Source organism: Pelophylax lessonae, assembly GCF_965119305.1.
Source record: "Pelophylax lessonae genome assembly, chromosome: 3".
Classification (NCBI taxonomy): domain Eukaryota; kingdom Metazoa; phylum Chordata; class Amphibia; order Anura; family Ranidae; genus Pelophylax; species Pelophylax lessonae.
In genome coordinates this window covers 533,158,001-533,185,472 of record NC_138770.1, presented here as the reverse complement: position 1 = coordinate 533,185,472, position 27,472 = coordinate 533,158,001, and the positions used below count along the sequence as shown (strand labels likewise).

The 27,472-nt window shown below is 41.9% G+C and overlaps 1 protein-coding gene across 1 annotated transcript in view; it reads left to right on the top strand.

The window, feature by feature from the left end:
* The window catches only part of SYNJ2 (synaptojanin 2), a 251,838-nt gene that overhangs the window by 137,645 nt on the left and 86,721 nt on the right, over nt 1-27,472 (top strand). The window contains exons 7-13 of the mRNA XM_082249743.1: nt 1,884-1,980; nt 7,029-7,201; nt 8,628-8,709; nt 10,534-10,686; nt 12,552-12,717; nt 22,774-22,965; nt 24,134-24,218. Coding sequence (XP_082105869.1) covers nt 1,884-1,980; nt 7,029-7,201; nt 8,628-8,709; nt 10,534-10,686; nt 12,552-12,717; nt 22,774-22,965; nt 24,134-24,218 — 948 coding nt within the window. The remainder of the gene's footprint in view (nt 1-1,883; nt 1,981-7,028; nt 7,202-8,627; nt 8,710-10,533; nt 10,687-12,551; nt 12,718-22,773; nt 22,966-24,133; nt 24,219-27,472) is intronic.

Sequence of the window (27,472 nt, the reverse complement as noted above, 5' to 3'; positions counted from 1 at the left end):
ATAAGTCTATTTCCAAGGACAACCTCTGGATATGATGCTGAGCACATGCACTCAACTTCTTTAGTTGACCATGGAGAGGCCTTTTCTGAGTGGAACCTGTCCTGTTAAACCGATGTATGGTCTTGGCCACCGTGCTGCAGCTCAGTTTCAGAGTCTTGGCAAACTTCTTATAGCCTCGGCCATCTTGATATAGAGCAACAATTCTTTTCTTTTTTTCAGATCCTCAGAGAGTTCTTTGCCATGAGGTACCATGTTGAACTTCCAGTGACCAGTATGAGAGAGTAAGAGCGATAACACCAAATTTAACACAATAAACCAAAAGGATCAAACAAAGGGGGTGCCCTAACTAAACAGGATCCTAACACTGCGCCACAGCAAAAAATTAGAACACTGTGATGAATGATGTCAAAAGCAGCTGCCACTTTAAAAACAATTGAATGAAAAATGATATCTATACCAATGACAAACCTCAATGCTGAAAATAGTAGTGTGCAACAAGAATAAAATAATTAAAAATATTTATGATGAGAGCACCCGTGACATTGAAGGTGGCAAGTTTTCAGTCCATAAGACAGTTCATAAAATTCCAGTGAACAGATGAACTTCCACCGCACCACGTGAATGGATGTGACCACTCCCTCTTGGTAAAAAACTCACCAGAAATGGATGCCTAATATTCTCATATAGGCAAAAAGAGCAGTTAACCACAATAAGGTTAAATAATCCACAGCGGTATCCCAATATCAATGGCACCACATAACCATGGAGAGAATGTGTGTAAAGGAAAGGAAGATATCCATAGCATAAGACTGTACATGCACTTTAATAAATAATGGATGAATCTCCACACATTACACTCACCTCAATAAAAAAAAAAAAAAAAAGCAGCATAAAAAATAGCCAAAAGTCTGACACATCATGTTCGCGGCTGACCGAAGGAGGAAACATCCATGTCTCACCAGACTCCTCGTGGTGTTCCGGAACATCACTTTTGGTTTACGTAAGTAAACAAAGCTAGTTGCCGTGCAGCCACGTCCCGAAGCGTTTCACCATCACAACTTCATTGCTTTATTAGCGGCCTTCAGCTCGTCTGCATTGTTGGGTCTGGTGTCTCTCATCTTTCTCTTGACAATACCCCACAGACTCTCTGTGGGGTTTAGGTCAGGTGAGTTTGCTGGCCAAACAAGCACAGTGATACCATGTTTATTAAACCAGCTATTGGTAGTTTAGAAAGGTGCCAAGTCCTACTGAGAAATAAATCCGCATCTCCATAAAGCTGGTCAGCAAAGGGAAGCAGGAAGTGCTCTAGAATTTTCTAGTGGAGGGCAACGCTGACTTTGGACTTGATAAAACACAGTGGACTAACACCAGCAGATGACATGTCTCCCAAATCATCACTGACTGTGGAAACTTGGATTCTGTGCCTCTCCACTCTTCCTCCAGACTCTGGGACCATGATTTTCAAATGAAATGCAAAATTTTCTGCAGTTCACTATGGTTTGGGGAGCCAATGCAAGTAATTCATGAAAAAGGAGCCCCAATCAAGTATTGAGTGCATACTATACTTACATGGACATACTTTTCAGTAAGCCAAAATTTCTGTATTAAAAATATTTTTCTTTGCTTGGTCTTATGTAATAATCTAATTTTCTGAGATACTGAATTTTGGGTTTTCACTAGCTGTAAGCTATAATCGTCAAAATAAAAAGAAAGAAACACTTGAAATATATCACTCTGTGCTTAACACATCTATATAATATATGGGAGTTTCACTTTTTGAATTGAATTACTGGAATAAATGAATTTTTTGATGATATTCTAAATTTAGAAGATGCCACTGTATCTTCATACTAAACTATTCTTATTCAAATTTGTTTTTCTAGACACATGATGCTATTAAAAGAACAGTATGGCAAGCAAGTGATTGTAAATCTATTGAGGAGCAAAGGAGGAGAAGAGGTTCTCAGCCGTGCCTTTAAGGTAATATGCAGTCTCATATACTGTATATATACTTTTAAAAATGGATTGATACATTTGGTAACCTAAAGTAATAAAAACCCAATTCCAAAAAAGTTGGGACACTGTACAAATTGTGAGAAAAAAAAAAAAAAGAATGGACTAATTTACAAATTTTATAAACTTATATTTTATTCACAATATAATATAGATAACATATCAAATGTTGAAAGTGAGACATTTTGAAATGTCATGCCAAATATTGGCTCATTTTGGATTTCATGAGAGCTACACATTCCAAAAAAGTTGGGACAGGTAGCAATAAGAGGCCGGAAAAGTTAAATGTACAATAACGAACAGCTGGAGGACCAATTTGCAACTTATTAGGTCAATCGGCAACATGATTGGGTATAAAAAGAGCCTCTCAGAGTGGCAGTGTCTCTCAGAGGTCAAGATGGGTAGAGGATCACCAATTCCCCTAATGCTGCGGTGAAAAATAGTTGAGCAATATCAGAAAGGAGTTTCTCAGAGAAAAATTGCAAAGAGTTTACAGTGCATAATATCATCCAAAGATTCAGAGAATCTGGAACAATCTCTGTTCATAAGGGTCAAGGCCGGAAAACCATACTGGATGCCCGTGATCTTCGGGCCCTTAGACGGCACTGCATCACATACAGGAATGCTACTGTAATGGAAATCACAACATGGGTCCAGGAATACTTCCAGAAAACATTGTCAGTGAACACAATCCACCGTGCCATTTGCCGTTGCCGGCTAAAACTCTATAGGCCAAAAAAGAAGCCATATCTAAACATGATGTAGAAGCGCAGGCATTTTCTCTGGGCCAAGGCTCGTTTAAAATGTACTGTGGCAAAGTGGAAAACTGTTCTGTGGTCGGACAAATCAAAATTTGAAGTTCTTTTTGGAAAACTGGTACGCCATATCATCCGGACTAAAGAGGACAAGGACAATCCAAGTTGTTATCAGCGCTCAGTTCAGAAGCCTGCATCTCTGATGATATGGGGTTGCATAAGTGCGTGTGGCATTGGCAGCTTACACATCTGGAAAGGCACCATCAATGCTGAAAGGTATATCCAAGTTCTAGAACAACATATGCTCCCATCCAGACGTTGTCTCTTTCAGGGAAGACCTTGCATTTTCCAACATGACAATGGCAGACCACATACTGCATCAATTACAACATCATGGCTGCGTAGAAGAAGGATACTGAAATGGCCAGCCTGCAGTCCAGATCTTTCCCCCATAGAAAACATTTGGCGCATCATAAAAAGGAAGATGCGACAAAGAAGACCTAAGACAGTTGAGCAACTAGAAGCCTGTATTAGACAAGAGTGGGACAACATTCCTATTCCTAAACTTGAGCAACTTGTCTCCTCAGTCCCCAGACGTTTGCAGACTGTTATACAAAGAAGAGGGGATGCCACACAGTGGTAAACATGGCCTTGTCCTAACTTTTTTGAGATGTGTTGATGCCATGAAATTTAAAATCAACTTATTTTTCCCTTTAAAATGATACATTTTCTCAGTTTAAACATTTGATCTGTCATCTATGTTGTATTCTGAATAAAATATTGAAATTTGAAACTTCCACATCATTGCATTCTGTTTTTATTCACAATTTGTACAGTGTCCCAACTTTTTTGGAATCGGGTTTGTATATGTATGCGTAATAAATTAGATAAATGTAAGACTTTAAAAATATTTTTGTATTGTTTTCATCATTTTTTTCTTCGATAGAAATTTAGATTTAGATTTAAAAAAAAAAAAAATGCCTGTCTGCAATCTACTGATTTAGCGTGCCAAAATACATTTTTAATAAGGACAGAAAAGCAACACATTTTTGACACTTGATGCTCTATAGCAGTGATGGCGAACCTTGGCACCCCAGATGTTTTGGAACTACATTTCCCATGATGCTCAACTACACTGCAGAGTGCATGAGCATCATGGGAAATGTAGTTCCAAAACATCTGGGGTGCCAAGGTTCGCCATCACTGCTCTATAGGCAGCACAGCCATCTTTCATTTTTTAAATGTAGCCTTTAGTGTTTTTATTTTAGGACAGTAACACATTTTTTTTGGTAATTTTTATTGTATTATTATTTTTTTTAATACTGTAATTGCATCTGAGAGTTATTTTTAAAAAATATGCACACTGCCACCTTCAGGCTGTAGTGGCATGCTCTACTTAGTCCCCAGGCTGATTTTTTAATTTGCCAATGAATCCTCCTGTCTGCATGCAGGGCCGGTGCTACCACTAGGCGAACTAGGCAGCCGCCTAGTGCGCACTGCCACCTAGGGGGCGCAGCTATGGCCAGTACCGCATTCCTCTCCTGTCACCTCCTCATCCCTGGTGGATGTCACCTCTAGAGAGGGGTGCAATGTGTGCAGGAAGGGGGTGTAGCATTAAAGGGGGGCAGTGTGCAGGAAGGGGGGGCAGTGTGTACAGGAAGGGAGGTGTAGGGTTAAACGAAGGCAGTGTGTACAGGAAGGGGATGTAACGTTAAAGGGGGCAGTGTGCAGGAAAGGGGGGCAGTGTGTACAGGAAGGGAGGTGTAGGATTAAAGAGGGCAGTGTATACAGGAAGGGGGTGTAGGGTTAAAGGGGGGGCAATATGTACAGTTTTTTTTGGGGTGGGGGTGCAAGTAACTGGTCTTGCCTAGGGTGCAAAATAGTCTAGCTCCAGCCCTGTCTGCATGTGAACATTATATCACAGCTGACATAATCATATGATCAAGAGCCAATCCGATTTATTTTGGATCCTTAAGGGCCGGACACACAATCAAAATATCGTACAAAAAATACCGCTTTTGAGGCAAACGTACGATAATCTGATTGTTAGTACACAGCTTTCGTCCAAAACATCCAGAGGGGCAAATTTTTACCAGATACCACCATATCGTACGATTTTTGTTTAATCGGTCCAGTTTTAATTTGAAATTACAATACAAATACACTACAACACATGACTTCCGAATGTTTGATTCTGTTGTACGAGAATCTTTGTACTTTAGTAACTTCCTAATTTTCGATCTTGAGGCTAGCATGCAAAAAAAAAAAAAAATATGGACGATCATTTATCCGATAATCTCATCGTGTGTACTCGGCTTTAGTTAGGAGCTGATCGGTCAGGGACACAGTTTTATCTGATAGCAATGAAATGGAGCATGTTTAATAACATACCCTTACCTTGGGGCACCATGCTGAGGAACATAAATATAGGGATTGTGGACAGGAAAGGAATTAACGTGTTTTTAACTGCATCGTTAGATTTTATTTACGAAATATCAATATAATCAATTTCTAAGTTCTCTCACTTGTAATTATTTTATTTTTTTATATGAGCAGTATTTCTAGAAAGTGTAATTACAATGTGTGTGTGTGTGTGGGGGGGGGGGTTGTTAAATATCCCCCAACTATGCCATTCAACAACACTAAATAGTAGTCTAAGCAGATTTAATTGATCCTTCCAATATGATGCAAATGTATAATAACCTACACACAGTGTTGGAAAAATTAGAGCGTTACCCCAACACTTCATATTCCTGATATGTGCCTGCTGTACCACGTACTTGTATGACAAAGTATCCTGTTCTCTTTCTATGCTTCCTTTATGTGAAATCCCTGGCTAGTCCTTCTGCTTTCCTATTAAAAACTGACCACACTAAGCTGGAGAGCATACCGTGGTCAGTTCTCTAGCTGTGTTGGGAACTCAATCCGCTCTACTCCAGTGATCAGACTTGTTCTGGGATGCCCCTGCTGCACAGCCATTCACTGGGAAGCTCAGTGTTCTGCTGTTTCTCCCCCCCCCCCCCCCCACAGCTCTTATGCAGCTGAGAACAGAGGGGATGTGAGGAAAGGGAAAAAGGTATTTATAATGTGTTTTATTTTTATTTTTATATCTATACAAAATGGTTTGCCTTTAATTTCTATTTTAAACTGAATGGGTGTTACAAGGCGATCGTTTACTATCACTTTAAGTTACATTTTACTTAATAATGACTGCAGTTATGCAATATGTGTGTAAACCTGTGCACAGGATGATCAGGCACGGACATTAGATTGCAATAGGCCCTACGCATGTTACTGCGTACTGCCAGGATCCATAATAATAAAACCCATAATTCCTCCCTCTGGTTTGCACAAACCTGGGGAGACTGAGAGAAAGAATTGGGATAACCCTGGGATGTTTGATCTCTGAGAGAATAAGGTGTATATTGACCTACTGAAAATTGGGAGGTCATGGCTTTTTGGTGAGTTTTCCTGAGTGAAGTTGGAGGCACATTAGTGATGTGATTCACTGAAGATATATGATGAATATTACGGTGTACTTTATTTTGCACAAGGCACTTTATTGCAAGGGACCTTAATAAGGCTCTTGCATAAAGAATTTTTTTTTATTTGCACCTTATTAATATCACATAATACACTTTGATTGTTATTGCACTTTGTACATGCTAGTTGTAATTGTGATGTAAGCGCTGTGTATTGGAGTAACTAATTAAATCAGGACCCATGATAGTTTCAATTTTCCACTGCAACTTTTATGATTGTGTTTCATAGAAACCTGTGTGCTGATGGTTGATTGCTTTCCCTATTGTTTATTATACACCATGTTATCTTTTAAGCTATTCAAATTTTGCATGGTTATCTTACATTTCAGGTCCCAGGGAACACTGGGCATATCTAAAATGGGTATTATATGGTCAAATAAAGTCAAGCTGTGGAGTTTTTGATGCAAGTTGTCTATGTAATACACTTGCTAAATACAGTATACTCTGTAAACAATAATGGTTTTTCAGTTAAATAATGAGGTCAAGGAGTGGAAATCAAATAATGTTCAAAGAGGCAAAAGTCCAAAATAAAAAAGGGCACCTTATAGCAAATAAAATGAACAAGTTTGGACCTTGATTCCCTAAACATCAATTATTTTGCATGTTCTTTCTTCTTGACCTCATTATATTAAACCAAGATGTGAAGAACCCCTGATCTACTTTTTCCCAGCTATTTTCATGCACATGTTTTATTAACTATACTTTTCTTTGTCTTTAGAAGCTACTTTGGGCATCTCAGCATGCAGAGGATGTGCCAATGATTAATTTTGATTATCATCAGATTGTCAAAGGAGGAAAGATAGAGAAATTAGAAAACTTGCTGAAACCACAGTTAAAACTAAATTTGGAAGAGTTTGGCATCTTTACAAAAGGAGAGAACCTAACTAAGCGGTAAGTATTTTTTCTTTGTAGCAAAATGAAAAGCATCTTGTTATAACATATTTCCAGCCACATGGAATTTGTGTAGGACAAGCCATGATGATGGCTTTAAGCCCCCTACACGTGGGCTGAATGTCGGGAGGCATCGGCCTGTTCAATAGAAACCGGTTGAAATTCGGCCTGCATGTGCTGCAGCTGGTCCAACAGAAGCTAGCTGTTTGGCCAGCTTCTGTCAAAGGAGCATGACCGAAAAAAGGTCTGCCAACCGGCTCCCAATCATCGATCTCTGGCGCTGAAAACTTGCAGTGTGTACTAGGCTTTAGAATTGCCTTAGCAAAGCCCAGGGATTGTCTGAACTAGCAAGGGCAGTTTCAAGGAGGCTTATGCTGTTAGTATTTCTAACAACTCTGAGTTAGCTAGGTAGAACATAAAATTAAAGTGAACGTAGTAACAGTAATAACTCTATCTTCATTTTATCCAGTAATATAGAGGGGGGATTTTATTCTTGTAGAGTGGACCATGCATATAGTCTTTTGCAGACACGGCCTTTTGAATATTATTTTATTGGCTATGTATTTTAATGGTTAAAAATAAATAAAATACACTTTTTCAAGTTTGGAATGATGTAAATGTATAGATATTTTGATGCTATCCTGCGTTCTGTTTTGAAAATTTAATGGTATGGTATGAATTACCACAGCATGGCTCCCATTGACGCCTCACTGTTTTACAGCAAAATGAGCATGAATAATAAATATTTATGAGTACCTGGTAGAATAGCTAGTTGGTATATCACTCAGAGCCGGTTCACATTAGAGTGATCCGACTTGCCGGGGCGACCTCACAAGTTGCGGTGCGCTGCTCGCTCCGCGACCTCGGAGCGGCCGGCACGGACTTCATAACATTGAAGTCAATGCAGGTCGCTCCGGGTCCCCCCAAAGAAGCTCCGGACCCTTTTTCTAAGTCGGAGCGACTTGTGTCGCTCCTATTAGAACGGGTCCACAGCTTCTCTATGGCAGGCGACCTACGGAGACCTGTCAGGCGACCAGGTCGCCCCAGTGTGAACCGGCTCTAACTGTCTGAGCTTTGGAAGCTGAGGCAAAATTGTGAATAGGTTATTGCTAATAGTAGCTAGTCACTTTTAATGAGACTTATTCTGTAATGTGAAGACGTGATCCTCCATTCTTATCCGATGTAAGGAAGCTACTTGGATGAGTCGCATGAAGTCTTCAACATTACAGAAAAGGTCCACTTGCATATGCGTAAATATGTCTAGCTATACCATATCCTAGATAAATGGGAACCTTCGCATTCACTGGTAATATTTAGAGAACTGAACAGTTCTGTTTTTAGAAACTTTGAAAAAGTGTTTCTTTGGACGAGAGTAAAATATAAGTGCCTAAAGGTTTTGATTGATCTTGGGAATGTTTCTTAACAGGGTGCAGAAGGGAACTTTTCGAATAAATTGTCTAGACTGCTTGCATCGTACAAATGGTGTTCAAGCCTACATTGCACTTGAGGTAGGTATTTCTTATGTTTATAAAATCAGAATAGACCATGTAACTAGAAATGTGGTGTGTACAATCGTCTTAAAATAAAGTTTGGTAATTCGGGTTCAGTAAACATACTTAAAGAACTAAAGGCAAAATGTTTTTTTTCCATAGAACAAGGGAGGTTTTTATAATCCCTGCCAATTTTTTTTACCATCTCTGTCCCATTGTGGAGATTGTCCTTCATTTCCTGACAGTGTTCTCGTTCGAAGATTTATCCTCTATTACTTTTCTGGGGACAACCCCAAATTTGGAATTTTCTTTACTTTCAATGATAATGGTAAACAGGACAAATAGGGTAAATCTTCTTAACTGGGACACAGGCAGTAATAAAAACTGAATTCATATTTACGTTTTAATTTTACATTTTCCAGAATTGCTGGAAACCTTTTGTTGGTAATTTCTTTTATCACCAAATGTATTTTGGCTGTAGTCTTTAACCACTTGCTGCATTATCACATACCTGTACGTCATTCTGTTTCAAGTGGTTGTACCGTGGTGATGCCTGCGGCTGAAGGCATCACCCCAGTACTGTTTTTTAGAGCCAATGGTCAGCTTTCTTGCAAAAAACCAATGCCGCGAAGCAGGTGCTTGATTGTTATCACAAGCAGCGAGAGGGGACGTCCCCACCTTCCTTCTGCCGCTCTGCCCGGGCTTTCCTGTCCCACCACTGGCTGGCCGGAGACCCGAACAAAGCTGGAATCGGCATTGATTGGGTCTCAAATTTAGTAACCCAGAATTAACGTCCCTTCTGGTTTACTGGAGTCTTAAAGGTGCCAGAATTAAAAAAATTAATTTCCGTAATCAAAACAGCCAAACTTGACATTTTGAATGCTTTTAGGTGCAAAAGAGGGATTTGGGTTCTTATGGACCCCAGATCCCTTCAAAAAAATATCCCTTGTGACAGCAATAGTCACATGTCAGGTGTTTACATTCTTTGTGACAGCAATAAACGTGATTAAAAAAAAATCAAAGAGACTGCGTGAAAATAAAAAAAATAAAAAATTAAAAACACCCCATCCCTCTGTGCTCGACTGCAGAAGCGAATGCATACGTAAGTCCTCTGTAACTCTAAACTGGCAACCATTAAACATTTTTAAATCATCGCTTATGGAGATTTTTAAGTACCGTAGTTTGTCTCCATTCCACGAGTGTGCGCATTTTTAAAGCATGACATGGTAGGTATCTATTTACTTGCCGTAACATCATCTTTCACATTATACAAAAAAATTGTGCTGGTTTTTTTTGCATTTGAACGATCGCTGCGCAAATACAGTGTGACAAGAAATATTACAAAGACCACTATTTTATTCGGTAGGGTCTCTGCTAAAAAAAAATGTATGTGTGTGTATATATATATATATATATATAATGTTTGGGGTTTCAAAGAAGTAATTTTCTATAAAAAAAATTATGATTTTAACTTGTAAGCGACAACTGCCAGAAGAAGACTTAGTCAAGTGGTTGAAGCTACCGTAACAGTAGAATAAAGTCTCCAAAAAAAAAGTCTACATGCAAAGAACAAACATAATTCTCACCTGTCCTGCTGCTCACACGTCTGATCTTCGCTCTTTCAAAGAATTAAAACATTCTGAATAATCTTCAGGATCTGACATTTTGGGGGTGTGGGATGCTTGATCCCCCTCTGCAGTATGTGGTTTGATCTGCCAACCCTATGCCATTACAGGATACAGTAGTGATGTAGGAGCCAGCAGATCAAATCACACTGCTTAGCAGGGGTGCATCAAGTTGTTTGAACAGAAACAGATTTTGACGATTTATTGCTTTTTGTAGGTGCTGCGGACCCAACTTGAGAGTCTTGGTTTAGATGATATGAAGTCTGTGATAGAGCGCTTTGAAGAGTCTTACAAATCTATGTGGTCTGTCAATGGTCATAACCTGAGCATGATATTCACTGGAAGCAGAGCCCTGGAAGGCAAAGCTAAGGTATGCGGGATAAAACTTGTAGCTATAGAATACATTTCAGAAAATAAATATCATCCTTGTGGGGCATAACTAACCTATTGCAAAGAAAAGTAATCGCTTTGCAATTTAGAAGTGGCTACATGCTTGTACCCTGCAGCTCTGTAGGCTATATTTGATTCCTGTCTTCCTGTAACTTGACAGGAAAAATGGGAAGCAGTCACAGTTTATCGGGCTGCAGGAAGTATGCCCAGCTCACATACATACACATTAGGGCCATTTTTTTTTTTATACTGGATCCAATTAACCTACCAGAATGTCTTTGGAGTGTGGGAGGAAACCAGAGTACCCGGAGGAAACCCACGCAGGCACAGGGAGAACATGCAAACTCCAGGCAGGTAGTGTCGTGGTGTCGTGGTTGGAATTCGAACCAGCGACCCTCTTGCTGCTAGGTGAAAGTGCTAACCACTACACCACTGTGCCGCCCACCATTTATTATACAATTCCTTCACCTTCAAGATACACATACCAATAACATATGTAACCCAGCAGTATTATCAGTCTAAGCAAGATCCATACTCCCTCAAATGGATTCAGGCTCGGTTCACACTGCTGCAACCTGAAAGCCAGGCAATTTACAGTGCGACTTTGCCAGGCAAATTGAGTGCGACTTGAAGCAACTTGCAAGCAACTTCAGTAAATGCCTGGGTTCTCTTTCTGTAATGTTGGATCCAAATCAGATCAATTAAGAGGAAAATCTGACTTGGAGTTGACTTCGATTAAAGTCGAAGGGCACAAATCAGGTAGAGGTCACCTTGAAGTAGTACAGGAATCTTTTCTAAAGTCAGAGCGACTTCCGTAGTGCTAATTAAAGTGGTTGTAAAGGCACACAGTTTTTTACCCTCATGCATTATATGTGTGCATGTGTATATGCTTGTGTATTCTATGTCTATTCTAAAACTTTCTGTGTGCAGGAGCCCCCCAGCCCCCCATATTACTTTCCTGAGCCCCCTCTCGATCCAGCGATGTCCATGAAAGCTTTGCCTCTCCGTAACTTGCACTCATAATGGGCTCCCGCTGCTCGTGATGGGCTCCACACACAGAGCTGTGGGTCGGAGCGTGCCTGCTTGGGTGCCCCCACAGCAAGCTGCTTGCTGTGGGGGCACCCAGCAGGAGGGATGGTCCAGGAGCGCCAGCGAGGGACCTGAGAAGAAGAGGATCTGGGCTTCTCTGTGCAAAACCACTACACAGAACAGTTCAGTATTAAGCCCCTTTTACACATGCAAAGGAAAAATCAGATGAGGTTTTTATCAGTTTTTCATCAGCTGCTCATCAGTTTTATTTACATCCACTACCAATGCAAAAATAAATGGAAAACTGACCGTTTGTCAATTTACATCCAATTTTCGTCCAAACCGTTTTTTTTTTAATGGAAGAAAATTAGAGCTTTGATCCATTTCAAAAGAGGGATGTTGACGGATGCGAATGTTAATTGATGATCATCTATTTATTTTCCATATTTTCATAGGGATACATTGATGTTCGTTTTTTTCATCTGTCAATAAATGGATGAAAAACAGACAAACGGACAGCATGTGTGAAAGGGGCCTAACATGTTCGGTATCTAAAAAAAAGAAAACAAGACTTTAGTATCCTTTTAGGATAGCTTTTATTGACTAAAATGGGATGTCACGCGACTTGGGGTCTCACAAGTTGGATCCCAAGTCACGGCAGTGTGAACGGAGCCTCACTCGAGAAAGGCATTGTGTAACTTGTTTGTAGTTTGCCAGTTGAAATCGATGGTGGTGTAATATTACTGTGTCATGTTATTACATTTTGGGAAAAGCATTCTGTGTAGTGCTTATTTCTGTCAATTTTATTTTATAAAGGTTGGAAAACTTAAAGATGGAGCCCGCACTGTGTCCAGGACTATTCAGACAAACTTCTTTGATGGTGCAAAGCAGGAAGCTATTGATTTGCTGCTCTTGGGTGATTTCTACAATGATGAATATGCAGACAAAGGGCGGATGTTAATGGACAGTGCTGCTCTTCTTGGTAATGTATATCTGACAATCTATGTGTAATATTACATGTTAAACCAATCCAATAAATGCAGTGGACTTGCTGGATGCATGATATATATGTAGGCAATGTGAATGTTCTTGATTACTAATAAATAATGTTTAGGTTTTAAAATCCATCCTCCCCACCATTAGCACTAGCTGTGAAGAGAAGGTTTATAGGAAGCTGATCAAAAAAGATAATAAGGTTTATTTAAGCTGTATAGGATGGATTTTGTTATCAGTCATTGTTAAAACCTTACTCCACATTTAACGTCCATTTAAATAGTTCTTTCAGGCCAACCTGGCCCAAGCAAATGATTTATTGCTGGGAGCACTGTATTACTTGTTTCTAACCTCAGCTACATACAGTAAACAGTGCTGTGTTTTTGCAGTTGGACAATAAGTTTACTAATCGTCTTCCAGGGCAGCACCTGAGAGATAGGCTCCTCCCACCTGAAACAGGAGAAACGTTAATCCACCATTATAAAAATCGCAGTCATACCTTCTGCCTCAGTTTGATAGTGTTTCTTCCGGTTCCACAGGAGCGGCATCTGTTTGGTATTTTTTCAGTCTTTGTGCTAACTGCAGCAGGCTCCCTGACCAGCCTCCCATCCAGTTCAGCAAGCCTTGGGCAGTGCAGGTCAGGGGCAGCACATAGGGGCAAGCTGAGGTTTCACTCCTACCATCCCCCAAGCGGTCAGGATGCCGATGGTATCCCCCCCCCCTCCCCTCCCGACCATACCTGGAGGCAGCGGATTTTCTAGGCTAGTCTGCTAGCCACAACTACTCTTCTGGCCGACACCTGTTGGGCCGGAAACCCAAGATGGCGTCGGGACCGGAACTCAGTGTCACTTCTGGTGACGCGCTTCTGGTCCGCAGCCATCTTGGGTTTCCGGTGGCTGCGCGAGTTTTGAAAGAAGACTCACAACATTAAACTACAAACAAGCCGAAGGCAAATGCCTCATTTCTACAAGGAAGCGGACCCTAGGATATCAGGAGATTGCAATGCAGGTATGTCCACCAACCTGCATGGGGGCAGGGCTGGAGCTGGGCAGGGAGCAGTTAAAGATCCCTATCCTGTGGTTCTTTTTTTGAGACTGACCATGTCGGATGCCTCCCCCCAACCTGCCCTGCAGATCCTGCTGGACAGGACAGCTCCAAGGTAAGCCAGAGCACTCTGGAGTTCGCCCTGTCTTTACCTCACCAACAAACAGTTTTTCATTGTTGTGTATGGCAACTGCCTGCCTCACTGGGTCCTTTGCCTTTTTCTCTTCTGAGGTCTTTGGCTGTAAATAAGCACAAAGACCAGTAGCAAGGCATGCACCTCTTGCGGTTTCCTCCTAAAAGGAAAAAACCCCTATGCCAGAAATGCATCAATAAAATGGTGGCCAAGGAGTCACAGGGGTTCCTTAACCACTTGCCGAATGCCGCACGACTATTTACTGCGGCGGTCAGCCCCTCACAGGCAAAGCGACGTAGTACTCCCGCTTGCTCACGGACCCCCCCCCCCCGCGCGAGTGACCGGACCCGATGTCCGCCGGTCACTCGCGATCGTCGGTTACACCGGGAGAAAGGCAGGCGGCTAATGTAAACAAAGCCGCCTGTCATTATCATGTCATTATCAGCCGCCTGTCATTATCCCGTGTAACAGCACAGATCATACGGTCCTGCTATGTAGGACCGTTGATCTCTGCTGTTACACACACAGCCACATCCAATCACAGTTAGAATCACGCCCCTAGGGACACACTTAGCCCCTCCCTCTCAAATAAAGTTAACCCTTTCCCTGCCAGTGTCATTTTTACAGTAACAGTGCATATGTATAGCACTGATTACTGTAATAATGTCAAGGGTCCGATCTGTCCGCCGCAATGTCGCAGTCCCGCAAAAAAAAAATCACAGATCGCCGCCATTACTCGTTAAAAAAAAAAAAAACAATAAAAATGACAAAAATCTTTCCCTTAGTTAGTAAACACAATAACTTTTGCGCAAACCAATCAAAATACGCTTTTTGCGATTTTTTTTTTTTTTTTTTTACCAAACATATGTAGCAGAAAACAAATTGGCCTAAAATGTTAAAAAATTTAGATTTTTACATATTTTTTTGGGGAATTTCATATAAAAAAAATGTGAAAAATATTGTTATTTTTGCAAAATTGTCGCTCTTTTTTTGTTTATAGCGCATGATCAAAAAATCGCACAGGTGATCAAATACCACCAAAAGAAAGCTCTGTTTGTGGGAAAAAAGGACGTCAAATTCGTTTGGGTACAGCGTCGCACGACCGCGCAATTGTCTTTTAAAGTCACGCAGTGCCGAATCGCAAAATAGGCCCTGGTCAGGAAGAATCTTCCGGGGCTTAAGTGGTTAAGGATATGCCTAATTCTTTTAAAAAGACAATTAAAAGCACAATTGGTCCCCTTCCTACAGCCATAGAAAAACTGGAAGCTCCAGCAATCTCCAGTCAGGCCAGCACTCCATCTACCAGCAAGACACCTATTCCCTCATGCAGCGGGGATGAGGTGGACCAAGTGGAGCAGAGATCGATGCAGATGACTTGGAATCAGAATCCAAAGGTGGCTTATGTTCAGAATCAGATGATGAGGATCCAGCGTCAGAGGGTATATTCTTCCCTTCGGAGGACTCGGATAATTTACTGAAAGCTAAAACAGATACACTGGGTATCGAAGAGCAGAATTTCGCAGAGCTTTCACTACACGATAACATATACAAGGGGTTTACAACCAAAAAAACCTAGGACCTTTCCGGTACATGAGTCTCTGAAAAACTTGGTTAAGAAAGAATGGGAAGAACCAGAAAAGAAGCTCTTTACCCCAGCTTTCGACGACTCCGGAACTCTCAGTGATCCCATGGATAAAAAGATAAAAGCACTTCTGAGAAGAGCTTGGGAAGCTGCAGCCACAAATCTAAATCCAGCCATAGCTTCCACCTGCACAGCCAGGACCTTATTAGTTTGGCTGACGCAGTTGCAATAGCTGCTAGAAGGCAATACCCTAAAAGAGGAGCTGGTAAAAACCATACCCACTCTAACTAGAGCAGCAGCTTTCCTGGTGGATGCGTCAGCAGAATCTGTAAGGATATCGGCCAGGACCACTGTCCTAATTAATTCAGCTAGGAGAGGCCTGTGGCCAGTGGCGTAGCGTGGGTTGTCAGCACCCGGGGCAAGGCTAGTAATTTGCGCCCCCTAACCTGCGGGATTTTAGCACTTGAGTCTCTTCCACTAGATTAGTTAAAGAAAGCCTTACCCCCTAAGCACTTTAGAGCAGGCCAGTGTCGCCACAGATCACCTTTTAGAGCAGGGTCCCCATAGATCCCCCTTTAGAGCAGTGGTTCTCAATTCCGGTCCTCGGGACCCACCAACAGGCCAGGTTTGCAAGATAACTAAATTACATCACAGGTGATCTCATTTGCTGCTCAGTGATTGCAGTATTCTAGTCTGCATCCCCCAAGGTAATACTTAAAATCTGGCCTGTTAGTGGGTCCCGAGGACCGGAATTGAGAACCACTGCTTTAGAGAATGGTCCCCATATAATCTATGGGGACATTTCTCTAAAGTGGGGAATCTATGGGGACCCTGCTCTAAAAGGGGATCTATGGGGACCCTGGCCTGCTCTAAAGGGGATCTATGGGGACCCTGGCCTGCTCTAAAGGGGATCTATGGGGATCCTGCTCTAAAGGGGGGATCTATGACATAGATCCCCTTTAGAGCAGGGTCCCTATAGATCCCCCTTTAGAGCAGGCCTGAGCAGGTCCCCCATAGATCCTCCTTTACAGCAGGCCAGGGTGAGGTGAGGTCCCCCATATAGATCCCCCCTTACAGCAGGCCAGCGTGAGGTCCCCCATATATATCCCTCCTTACAGCAGGCCAGGGTGAGGTCCCCCATATATATCCCCCCTTACAGCAGGCCAGGGTGAGGTGAGGTGAGGTCCCATCCCCCATATAGATCACCCCCTTTACAGTAGGCCAGGGTGAGGGGGATCTATATGGGGGACCCCGGACCTTACCTCACCCTGGCCTGCTGTAAGGGGGGGATCTACATGGGGGACGGGACCTCTCCTCACCCTGGCCTGCTGTAAGGGGGGATCTACATGGGGGACGGGACCTCTCCTCACCCTGGCCTGCTGTAAGGGGGGATCTATATTGGGGACCTCACCTCACCCTGGCCTCCTGTAAGGGGGGATCTACAGGTCCCCCATATAGATCCCCCCTTACAGCAGGCCAGGGTGAGGTCCCCCATATAGATCCCCCCTTACAGCAGGCCAGGGTGAGATGAGGTCCCCCATATAGATCCCCCCTTACAGCAGGCCAGGGTGAGGTGAGGACCGGACCCTGGCCTACTGTAAGGGGGGGCTCTATATGGGGGACCCCAGACCTAACCTTACCCTGGCCTGCTGTAAGGGGGGGTCTATACTCAGTCCTGACTCCTGTCCTGTGTCACTCGTGACTCCTACCTTTTTTTTGCAGGTGCACCCGATCACAGCAGGCTATGTCTTCTCTTCTCCTCCAGGTCCTCCGGCTCCTAGGTTTTCCTCCTGCGTCTGTCGCCACTGGCTCTCTCCTCTCTGGCCTGTGTCACCTGCCGCCGCTGCCAGCTTCTTGCTGCTGCCTGGGCTGGTCTGGTGTGGCTCCCGCGCTCAGCGCTGCGCTGGGCGGCTGCTGCAGTGCACTGTCCCTCCCCCAGATTGTCCCTCGCTCTCCGCACGCCTGGCACCACCCCCCCTCCACAGTGGGCGGCGACCCGGCGGCTGGGATTCGCACAGCGCCGCCGCCACAGCCAGCACTGCAGTGTGAGAGAATAAGTGAGCCAGGCAGGGCAGAGCTGCGGGTGCGAGCGCGCCCCCCCCAGATGTTGAGCCCGGTGCGGCCGGCCCCCCCTGCACCCCCCACGCTACGCCACTGCCTGTGGCTGAAGTCATGGGGAGGGGACATCGCTTCTAAAAATAGATTATGCAGCATCCCCTTCACGGGCGATTTACTGTTTGGACTCGACTTGGAAACAGTATTGGACAGAACCGCGGCCAAAAACAAGGGGTTTCCTCAAACCAAAAAGAGCCAGGGGAAAACACCCTTTCGTCAGTCCAGGAGTTTTGATAAGTCGGGACCAAAAAAGCGCTGGACACAACAAAAAAAGGCAAGGGAGAGTTTATCCTCAAGCCTTCCGTTCCAAAGAACAAAAAACAATGATGGTCCCCGGGCGGATGGGCGGTTTTCGCTCACCAGTGAAAGAAAATCATGGAAAACTGTTTTTCCTTTTTACTGTAGCAGTAGGCTACTTGATAGCATTTTCCTTTCGCCCCTCAACCAAGTACCTGGGAGTCTTACCAGCCACAGTAGATCTGCAGGATACACAACTACATACACCGATAGAAAAAGACTATCAAAAATGCCTAAGATTTGCGGTGCAGGGCCCGGCTACCACTCCACATTTTCTATTCACAGGATCTTCTCAAAGCTAATGGCAGAAGCCCTAAAAAACCTAAGACAGCAAGTCATAGGGGTACGGCCATATCCAGAGGAGCTACTATTCTGCAAATCAGCAGACGAACTAGATGCCAATCTACAAAAGGGCATATCTTTCTTGCAGGGCTTAGGGAGGAACGTGAACTTAAAAAAGCCACAACTAACACCAAGGTCCCATGCAGGCTTAAGCCTGAGGAAACCATGGTCCAGACCCTTAAGAAACCTCAACATTCAGCCTCATCAAACACCTCTAGACATGCTAAACCTCCTGTCGCAAGGGCTAGTCAACCACCCGAGCCACAAGGTTGGAAAGCATTCAGCCTGGTTCCTGAAAGGATGAGGTTACAAAACTAGGGTCTGTCTAATAGGGCGATTAACACCATCTTAGCCAGCAGGAAAACTTTTACTAGAGCCATCTTTGTAAAAGTGAGGAAAAAGTTTGTCTTCTGGTACGAGAACAAAGGAGACCCTGACAAGGGGGCCATTCCAATAATCTTAGATTTTTTTACAGAAGGAGCGGACAAGGGCATTTCCCATAACACTTTGAAGGTGTAGGTTGCAGCCCTATCTTCCCACCTAGATGTTAGGCTGGCAAAAGCCAAACTCATAAGAAGATTCCTTCTCTCGTTAAAAAAGGCCACATCTATGAAGTTCAGCAGAACTCTGACATGGGACCTCTCCACAGTACTCAAAAGATTCCTCTCTGGACCCTTTGAACCACTGGAGGAATGTTCGAGTAAATATCTTACACTAAAAACAGTACTCCTGGTGGTGCTGGTTTAGCAAGAACAGTCAGCAAAATTCAGGCTCTATTTGTGCTAGAACCATACTGTTTAATTCTGAAAGATAAAATTATCCTCACAACAAACCCAGCTTTCCTACCAAAAGTCTCTGCAACTTTTCACAAAACCCACAAGGTAGTTATTCCCTCCCTCCCAAGCTCAATGGATAGCAGGAAAAGTCACCTACAACAAGCTAGATGTAAGAAAGATCCTAATAACTTATCTCGAGAGAATTAAAGATTGGCGAAAAACAACCACTCTATTCATCTTCCAAGTGAACAAAGGGAAGCCGGCTTCGAAAAATATGATGGCCAGATTGATAAATCTTGCTATTCAGACAGCCTATCAAGCACTAAACCTTGCCCCGCCGAGCGGAGTCATGGCCCAATCGACCAGAGCTTGGGCATCATCGAGTGTGGAAAGAGCCGGGGCTACAACAGGGCAGCGACATGGTCGAGCTTCAATACGTTTGCAAGGCATTACCGCATTGACCAGCTGTCCAGTCAGGATCAGATTTTTGGTCGCAAGGTGCTCCAGACTTTTTCCCCTCCCTAGTAAGTATTGCTTTGTACATCCTTCCAGGTGCTGCCTTGGAAGACGATTAGAGAAAACAGAGTTCTGTACTTGGTAACTCTTTTTCTAAGAAGTCTTCCAGGGCAGCATCCGTTCCCGCCCTAAACAAGATTATAAAAGGGGGTTTGTGGATTCAAAAGCTTACTCAGGGTTCCTTCCGTGCTTTGATATTACTGAGGCAGAAGGTATGACTGGCATTTTTATAATGGTGGACCAACGTTTTTCCTGTTTCGGGTTGGAGGAGCCTATTTCTCAGGTGCTGCCCTGGAAGACTTACTAGGTACCTAACTCTGTTTTCTTGTCCCACTCTTGGAACAAAATCTTTGAATGAATGCTAAGCTTCCTCTGATCAGCTGAGGTGGAGAGGTGAATGTATGATGTAACCAACTCTGCCTAAGCCAATCAGAGGAAGTTTTTGTATTCATTCATAGAATACAAAGCTTTCTGTGAATGGCTGAGCCTGGCTATATTTTGTTCCTGGAGGCTGAGGCTATATACAGACAATACAGCATGCCCAGCAAGCGCACTTGTCAGTGCAGTAAATAGTTTGTTTGGGCCCCCTTGGCCCAAATAAACTATTTGATGTGAATTAAGGCTTAAAATGTGTGTAAACAGACATTTAGTCTGTTTAGGTCCAATTGCCCATAGAGCAAAGCACGCTGTGTCCGTGCCCGCTCTGCATAGGCGATGGATCCCCTGCTGAGAAAAGCCAGATATGGTCCGTGTGAAAGGGACTGTACTCAATATACTGTATCTAAGGGAAGGCATCTGTTGTTGGCTCAAGATGCACCTAATTTGTCATAGTAATAAAAACTCCAAGCAGGTGTATGGCGCTGCCAATATACCAAATCTTCTGTATACTTAATCCTCCATACACATCTCCACAAGTGTAAAGTGCAAAATAAACAATCTTAAATGTAATAAATAGTGTTGGACTCGTAAAGTGCTAAGTGCAATGATCCTGTGCTATGTGTATTATAAATCAATAAATCCGTGATAAGTGACCCCTTTAGGGTAAACAATCACACTATCAATCCACTTAAAGTAACCATATGCCAACACAAATAGAAATATAAATATGTAAATAGTGATATACTGATGAAAAGTGGGTGTGGTATATAAAAAAAGGTGATAAAAATCATAAAAAATATATGTTGAAAATATATAAAAATATATAAATATATATAAACACCTATATAAATCTGTAGGAGGAATGGCATAAACAACTTTAAAACACTGTAAAAACTAGCAGCAGATGTATAGAGACAACCATAAATTATAGCAGCATTAATCAAAATAATATAAGAACCAATAGGTCATAAACATTTAAAACAAAATGGATTATGAGTCCATAAATATAAGGTGCAAACAAAGTGACTTCAGTGCAGGTGCATTCAAATGCTGTTTTGAGGGTGCCCGGATTCCAGTGACCACTCTGTGCTCCCCGCACCCTTAGGACCACACTCACCGACAATAATCACCCCTGCAGGGGTATCAGGCCTTGGAAATATTGCCACTGTATCCCCTCTGCTCTCCCTGGGTGGTCTTATAAGTAGGGGTATGGTCCCGACCTGCCCGAGTCCTCTGTCGCACTGTCCTTGGAAACTGGGGTATCTTGTATAATTACAGTAGGATTCTTGTTCTTGCTTCATCTATATTTTCCTTAGTTAAACTAATGTACCATAGTAGTAATTGGGCAGCTATTTAAAGAACACTAAAGTTTTCTATTCAGTAATTGTTTTGTCCCAAATGTTTGTAATTGTCGATTTGTTATAATTTGTATATCTTTTAAAGAAAACTCTGCAAAAATAAATAGCAGGCATATACAGATTGGAAGGGGAGAACAACACGTGTAGCAGGTGCAGAGTTTTGTAGCTTCTACATGGTCTGATTGGGAGGTGTATAGACCGTCTATACACCTCCCAATCAGACCATGTAGAAGCTACAAAACTCTGCACCTGCTACACGTGTTGTTCTCCCCTTCCAATCTGTATATGCCTGCTATTTATTTTTGCAGAGTTTTCTTTAAAAGATATACAAATTATAACAAATCGACAATTACAAACATTTGGGACAAAACAATTACTGAATAGAAAACTTTAGTGTTCTTTAAATAGCTGCCCAATTACTACTATGGTACATTAGTTTAACTAAGGAAAATATAGATGAAGCAAGAACAAGAATCCTACTGTAATTATACAAGATACCCCAGTTTCCAAGGACAGTGCGACAGAGGACTCGGGCAGGTCGGGACCATACCCCTACTTATAAGACCACCCAGGGAGAGCAGAGGGGATACAGTGGCAATATTTCCAAGGCCTGATACCCCTGCAGGGGTGATTATTGTCGGTGAGTGTGGTCTTAAGGGTGCGGGGAGCACAGAGTGGTCACTGGAATCCGGGCACCCTCAAAACAGCATTTGAATGCACCTGCACTGAAGTCACTTTGTTTGCACCTTATATTTATGGACTCATAATCCATTTTGTTTTAAATGTTTATGACCTATTGGTTCTTATATTATTTTGATTAATGCTGCTATAATTTATGGTTGTCTCTATACATCTGCTGCTAGTTTTTACAGTGTTTTAAAGTTGTTTATGCCATTCCTCCTACAGATTTATATAGGTGTTTATATATATTTATATATTTTTATATATTTTCAACATATATTTTTTATGATTTTTATCACCTTTTTTTATATACCACACCCACTTTTTATCAGTATATCACTATTTACATATTTATATTTCTATTTGTGTTGGCATATGGTTACTTTAAGTGGATTGATAGTGTGATTGTTTACCCTAAAGGGGTCACTTATCACGGATTTATTGATTTATAATACACATAGCACAGGATCATTGCACTTAGCACTTTACGAGTCCAACACTATTTATTACATTTAAGATTGTTTATTTTGCACTTTACACTTGTGGAGATGTGTATGGAGGATTAAGTATACAGAAGATTTGGTATATTGGCAGCGCCATACACCTGCTTGGAGTTTTTATTTTCATACTATATATCTTCGGAAATATAGTTTAACAGGTGGGCAGCAGCCATTACGAATAAGGAATCTATTCATATCCTAAGCGCGGATTTATATATATCATAATTTGTCATAGTGTCACTTTCACAAAACACGTATACACAAGCCATAATTGAAATATGACCTAATCAGCTTTTCAAATATCTTATTTGTTTGTATTACAGTGAATCCCAGTGTGATAAAAGCAATGTCAGAACGGCAATTTGAGTTTACAAATTATAAAAAGACTTGTGTGGCTATGGGTACTTGGAATGTAAATGGTGGGAAGCAGTTCCGCAGCAACATCCTTGGCACAAGTGAGCTAACGGACTGGCTCCTTGATGCCCCTAAGCTATCTGGACTTCCTGATTTCCAGGGTAAGTCTGCACTAGTACGCAAGATTTGACATATTTATCTCTCTATTCTTCCACCTCATCTTCTATCAGTCTCAAAAGAGAACATACAGTACCTCCTGTGTGGCCGGAAAATCCATTCCGTTAAACTATGATCTTTACTTCAGAAAATGGCATAGCAAACATAATAAGCAAAAGAAATCCTGAAACTGGTATAATATTTTGTTAATAAAAAACGTAGCTTGACTTTTTTAGTGCATTACAGTATGTTCGAAGTTAAAACTTTTTTTTTTTTGCTATTTTTGAATTGAGCATAGATGGTTCAAACCCCTGACCGATTTTTTTCTTTTTTTGCTAGTTGGTGTCCCATTGGGGCACGCAAAAAAGAGTTAGGAAATCTATTCAAAATTAGGGAAATCTCCTCTAAGACAATTGCCATTAAAGCAAGAGTTCCCATTGGTGCTTCTACTTGCCAGCCATGTGATAGCAGTAGTGTCTGGCTGGCGAGTGGAACCACAGCATAGGAAACGGAGCACAGATATCCTACAAAAAGGTAAGTTTGTTCAATGTATAAATGTTTTTCTTTGCAAGTAATGATTCCACAAATTAGTGGTGGTAAAGGTAAGGATAAATGGCCTTTTTTTTTCTTTTCAATTTTTGTAGTTTTAAAACTTAGCAAGTCTCTTTTAAGTGCATTGAAATTATTACATTTAAGGGCTGTTTAGAGACCTTTTAAGAAAAAGTCTTCAAATAGTGAAATCTCTTGGGGGTTGCAAAAGTGTCTGATAATGTTATCTTAAATGGATGAATAGCAGGCCCTTCTTTGGGCATAATCCTGGAGCTCAGCCAAGCCCACCAGCGTGAGATGGCACAATCCCAGATAAGCCAGTTGTCCCTTCCAGCTGCTGTTTGATACAAAGCACAGTATAGAGCAGATATTACACAGTATAATTCTTTTGGGGGATGAGTGCCCTTGAAATGTTGCATTTGCAGACATGATATATAACAAGTAACAAAACAGTTGAAATGTTTTTTTTGCCCTAAAAGAAATTGCAACTATGAATAATTTACAGAATTCCCCATGTTATTTGTAATCTTCTATTGTTGATGACTACTGTCTGTTTACGCTAGTATATGAAATGTATTCTGTTAGGTAATCAATTGTATGTGTGTGTTTTTCTGCCATTTTTAGATGATGAAAAGAACCCTCCAGACATCTTTGCAGTGGGATTTGAAGAAATGGTTGAACTGAGTGCAGGAAACATTGTTAGTGCCAGGTCAGTCATATCGATAGTAGTTAAACAAAATAAAATACTTAAAGGTTACCTTAGTTACTTGAGTAAATTTGATGGACTAAGCGCGAATGTTGACAATGATGCCACCGGGAACTCCAACCTTAGAACTTCTAGTGCATATATAACTGTCCTGTACTCTGGAGGGGCCAAAGAACCCTTGCTCTTCATCACCGTAAGAACCATTCTCAAAGCACCCCTTCATGAATTTCACCTATGCATTTAGCAGTCTTCCCAGAGTTCAGCTTTAACCACTTGCCTACAGTGCACTTTCACCCCCTTCCTGCCCAGACCGATTTTCAGCTTTCAGCGCTCTCACACTTTGACTGAGAATTACTCAGTCATGCAACACTGTACCCATACAAAAATTGTGTCCTTTTTTTCACACAAATAGAGCTTTCTTTTGATGGTATTTGATCAATACTGGGTTTTTTATTTTTTGTGCTATAAATAAAAAAAGACTGAAAATATCGTGAAAAAACGCATTTTTCTTTTTTTCTGTCATAAAATTTTGCAAATTAGTCATTTTTCTTCACAGATTTTGGCCAAAATTTATACTGCTACTTATCTTTGGTAAAAATAACCCAAATAAGTGTATATTATTTGGTCTTTGTGAAAGTTATAGAGTCCACAAGCTATGGTGCGAATCATTGAAAATTGATCACACTTGATCACACCTGATGTACTGAAGGCCTATCTCATTTCTTGAGACACTAAAAAGTCAGGAAAGTACAAATACCCCCCAAATGACCCCTTTTTGGAAAGTAGACATTCCAAGGTATTTAATAAGGGGCATGGTGAGTTTTTTGAAGTTGTAATTTTTTCCCACAACTCTTTGCAAAATGAAGATTTTTTTTTTTTTTTTTTTACAAATTGCCATATTAACAGGTTATTTCTCTCACACAGCACATGTATACTTGCAACTACACCCCAAAACACATTCTACTACTCCTCCTGAGTATGGCGATACCACATGTGTGAGACTTTTTCACAGCCTGGCCACATACAGAGGCCTAACATTCAAGTAGCCCCGTCCGGCATTCTAGGAGCACAAATTACACATATAATTTCCTGACAACCTATCGCACTTTTGAAGGCCCTGGAGCACCAGGACAATGGAAACCCCCATAAAATGACCCCATTTTGGAAAGCAAACAGCCCAACGTATAATTTTTGAGGCATAATGAGTCTTTTGAATATGTCATTTTTTTCCACAAGTTTTTGGAAAATGTGGAAAGAAAATGAAAACACATTTTTTTTTACACAAAGCTGTCCATTTATGCAATATTTCTAACACATAGCATGTACATAGCAAAAATTGCACCCCAAAATACATTCTGCTATTCCTCCTGAGTATGGCGATACCACATGTGTAACACTTTTTCACAGCCTGGCCACACACATAGGCCTAACATCCAAGTAGCGCTTTACACAAAGTTGTCCATTTATCCACTTTAAGACTGGGCCTATTTTTGACACTTGGTGTTTACAAGCTAAAATCATTTTTTTTGCTAGAAAATTACTTGGAACCCCCAAACATTATATATTTTTTTTTAGCAGAGACCCTAGAGAATAAAATGGAGATCGTTGCAATATTTTTTATCACACCATATTTGCGCAGCAGTCTTCCAGATGCGATTTTTTTGAAAAAAATTCACTTTTTTGAATTAAAAAATAAGAAAACAGTAAATTTAGCACAATTTTTTTCCATAATGTGAAAGATAATGTTACGCCGAGTAATTAGATACCCAACATTTCATGCTTCAAAATTGCGCATGCTCACAGAATGGCGCCAAACATTGGTACTTAAAAATCCCCATAGGCAACATTTTAAAAATTTCTGCAGGTTACTAGCTTAGAGTTACAGAGGAGGTCTAGGGCTCAAATTATTGCTCTCGCTCTAACGATCGCGGCGATACCTCACATGTATGGTTTGAACACCGTTTACATATGTGGGCAGGACTTGCGTATGCGTTTGCTTCTGCGCGCGAGCTAACGGGGACAGGGCGCTTTAAATTTTTTTTTTTTTTTTTTTCCTATTTATTTTATTTATTATTTTTTTATTTTTACACAGTTTAAAAAAAAAAAAATGTTTTGATCATTTTTATTCCTATTACAAGGAATGTAAACATCCCTTGTAATAGAAATAGGCATGACAGGTCCTCTTTATTGTGAGATCTGGGGTCAAAAAGACCTCACACCTCACAACTACACTAAAAAAGAAAAGAAAAAAAAAAAATTGTTGAAAGAGGAAAAAAAAAAAAGCAAAAAAAAAAGCGGCCCTTTAAACCGGTTGCTCCGGTCCTCCAAGACCATAGAGTTGAGTGAGGGCCATCTTGCCCTCACTCGACTTCCTGTCTCTGAGGATCCGGGACCGGATAGTTTTCCCCGCTGCCGGCGGGTCCGGTAAGCTGGGAAAACGTCTGGGACGCGGCAGGAGGGGGGGGGGCACCTCTTCCCCTGCACCGTAAGGGTAATTCCGCGGCGAATCCGCCACTGGGACCACCCTTATCTGAAAGCCGACCGCCCGCCGTTTCAAAAAATACCGGGGTTATGGGGGCTATCTGCTGCCATAACCCCAGTATTTAGCTTTTAATGGCCGACGCATATAGTCGTTAGGCGGTCAGTAAGTGATTGCATGCATATGGCAAACAGGTGACGATGACTGATGGGGTGACAGGTGACGATGACTGATGGGGTGACAGGTGACAATGACTGATGGGGTGACAGGTGACAATGACTTATGGGGTGACAGGTGACGATGACTGATGGGGTGACAGGTGACGATGACTGATGGGGTGACAGGTGATGATGACTGATGAGGTGACAGGTGACGATGATTGATGAGGTGACAAGTGACGATGATTGATGGGGTGACAGATGACAATCACTGACGGGGTGACAGGTGACGATGATTGATGGGGTGACAAGTGACGATCACTGATGGGGTGTCAAGTGACGATGATTGATAGGGTGACAGATGACGATGACTGATGGGGTGACAGGTGACAATGACTGATGAGGGTGACAGGTGACGGTGATTGATGGGGTGACAGGTGACAGGCGATGGTCACTGATGGGTGACAGGTGACGGGCAATGGTGCACGGCGGTACTGATGGCAGTCTCTGGTGACCGGTGAACTTTAGGCTATGTTCACATGTGAGCGTAGCGATCGCGGGCAGAATCACTGCGATTCCGCCCGTGATCCAGAAATCATTGCAAATTGCGGGGCGCCTGT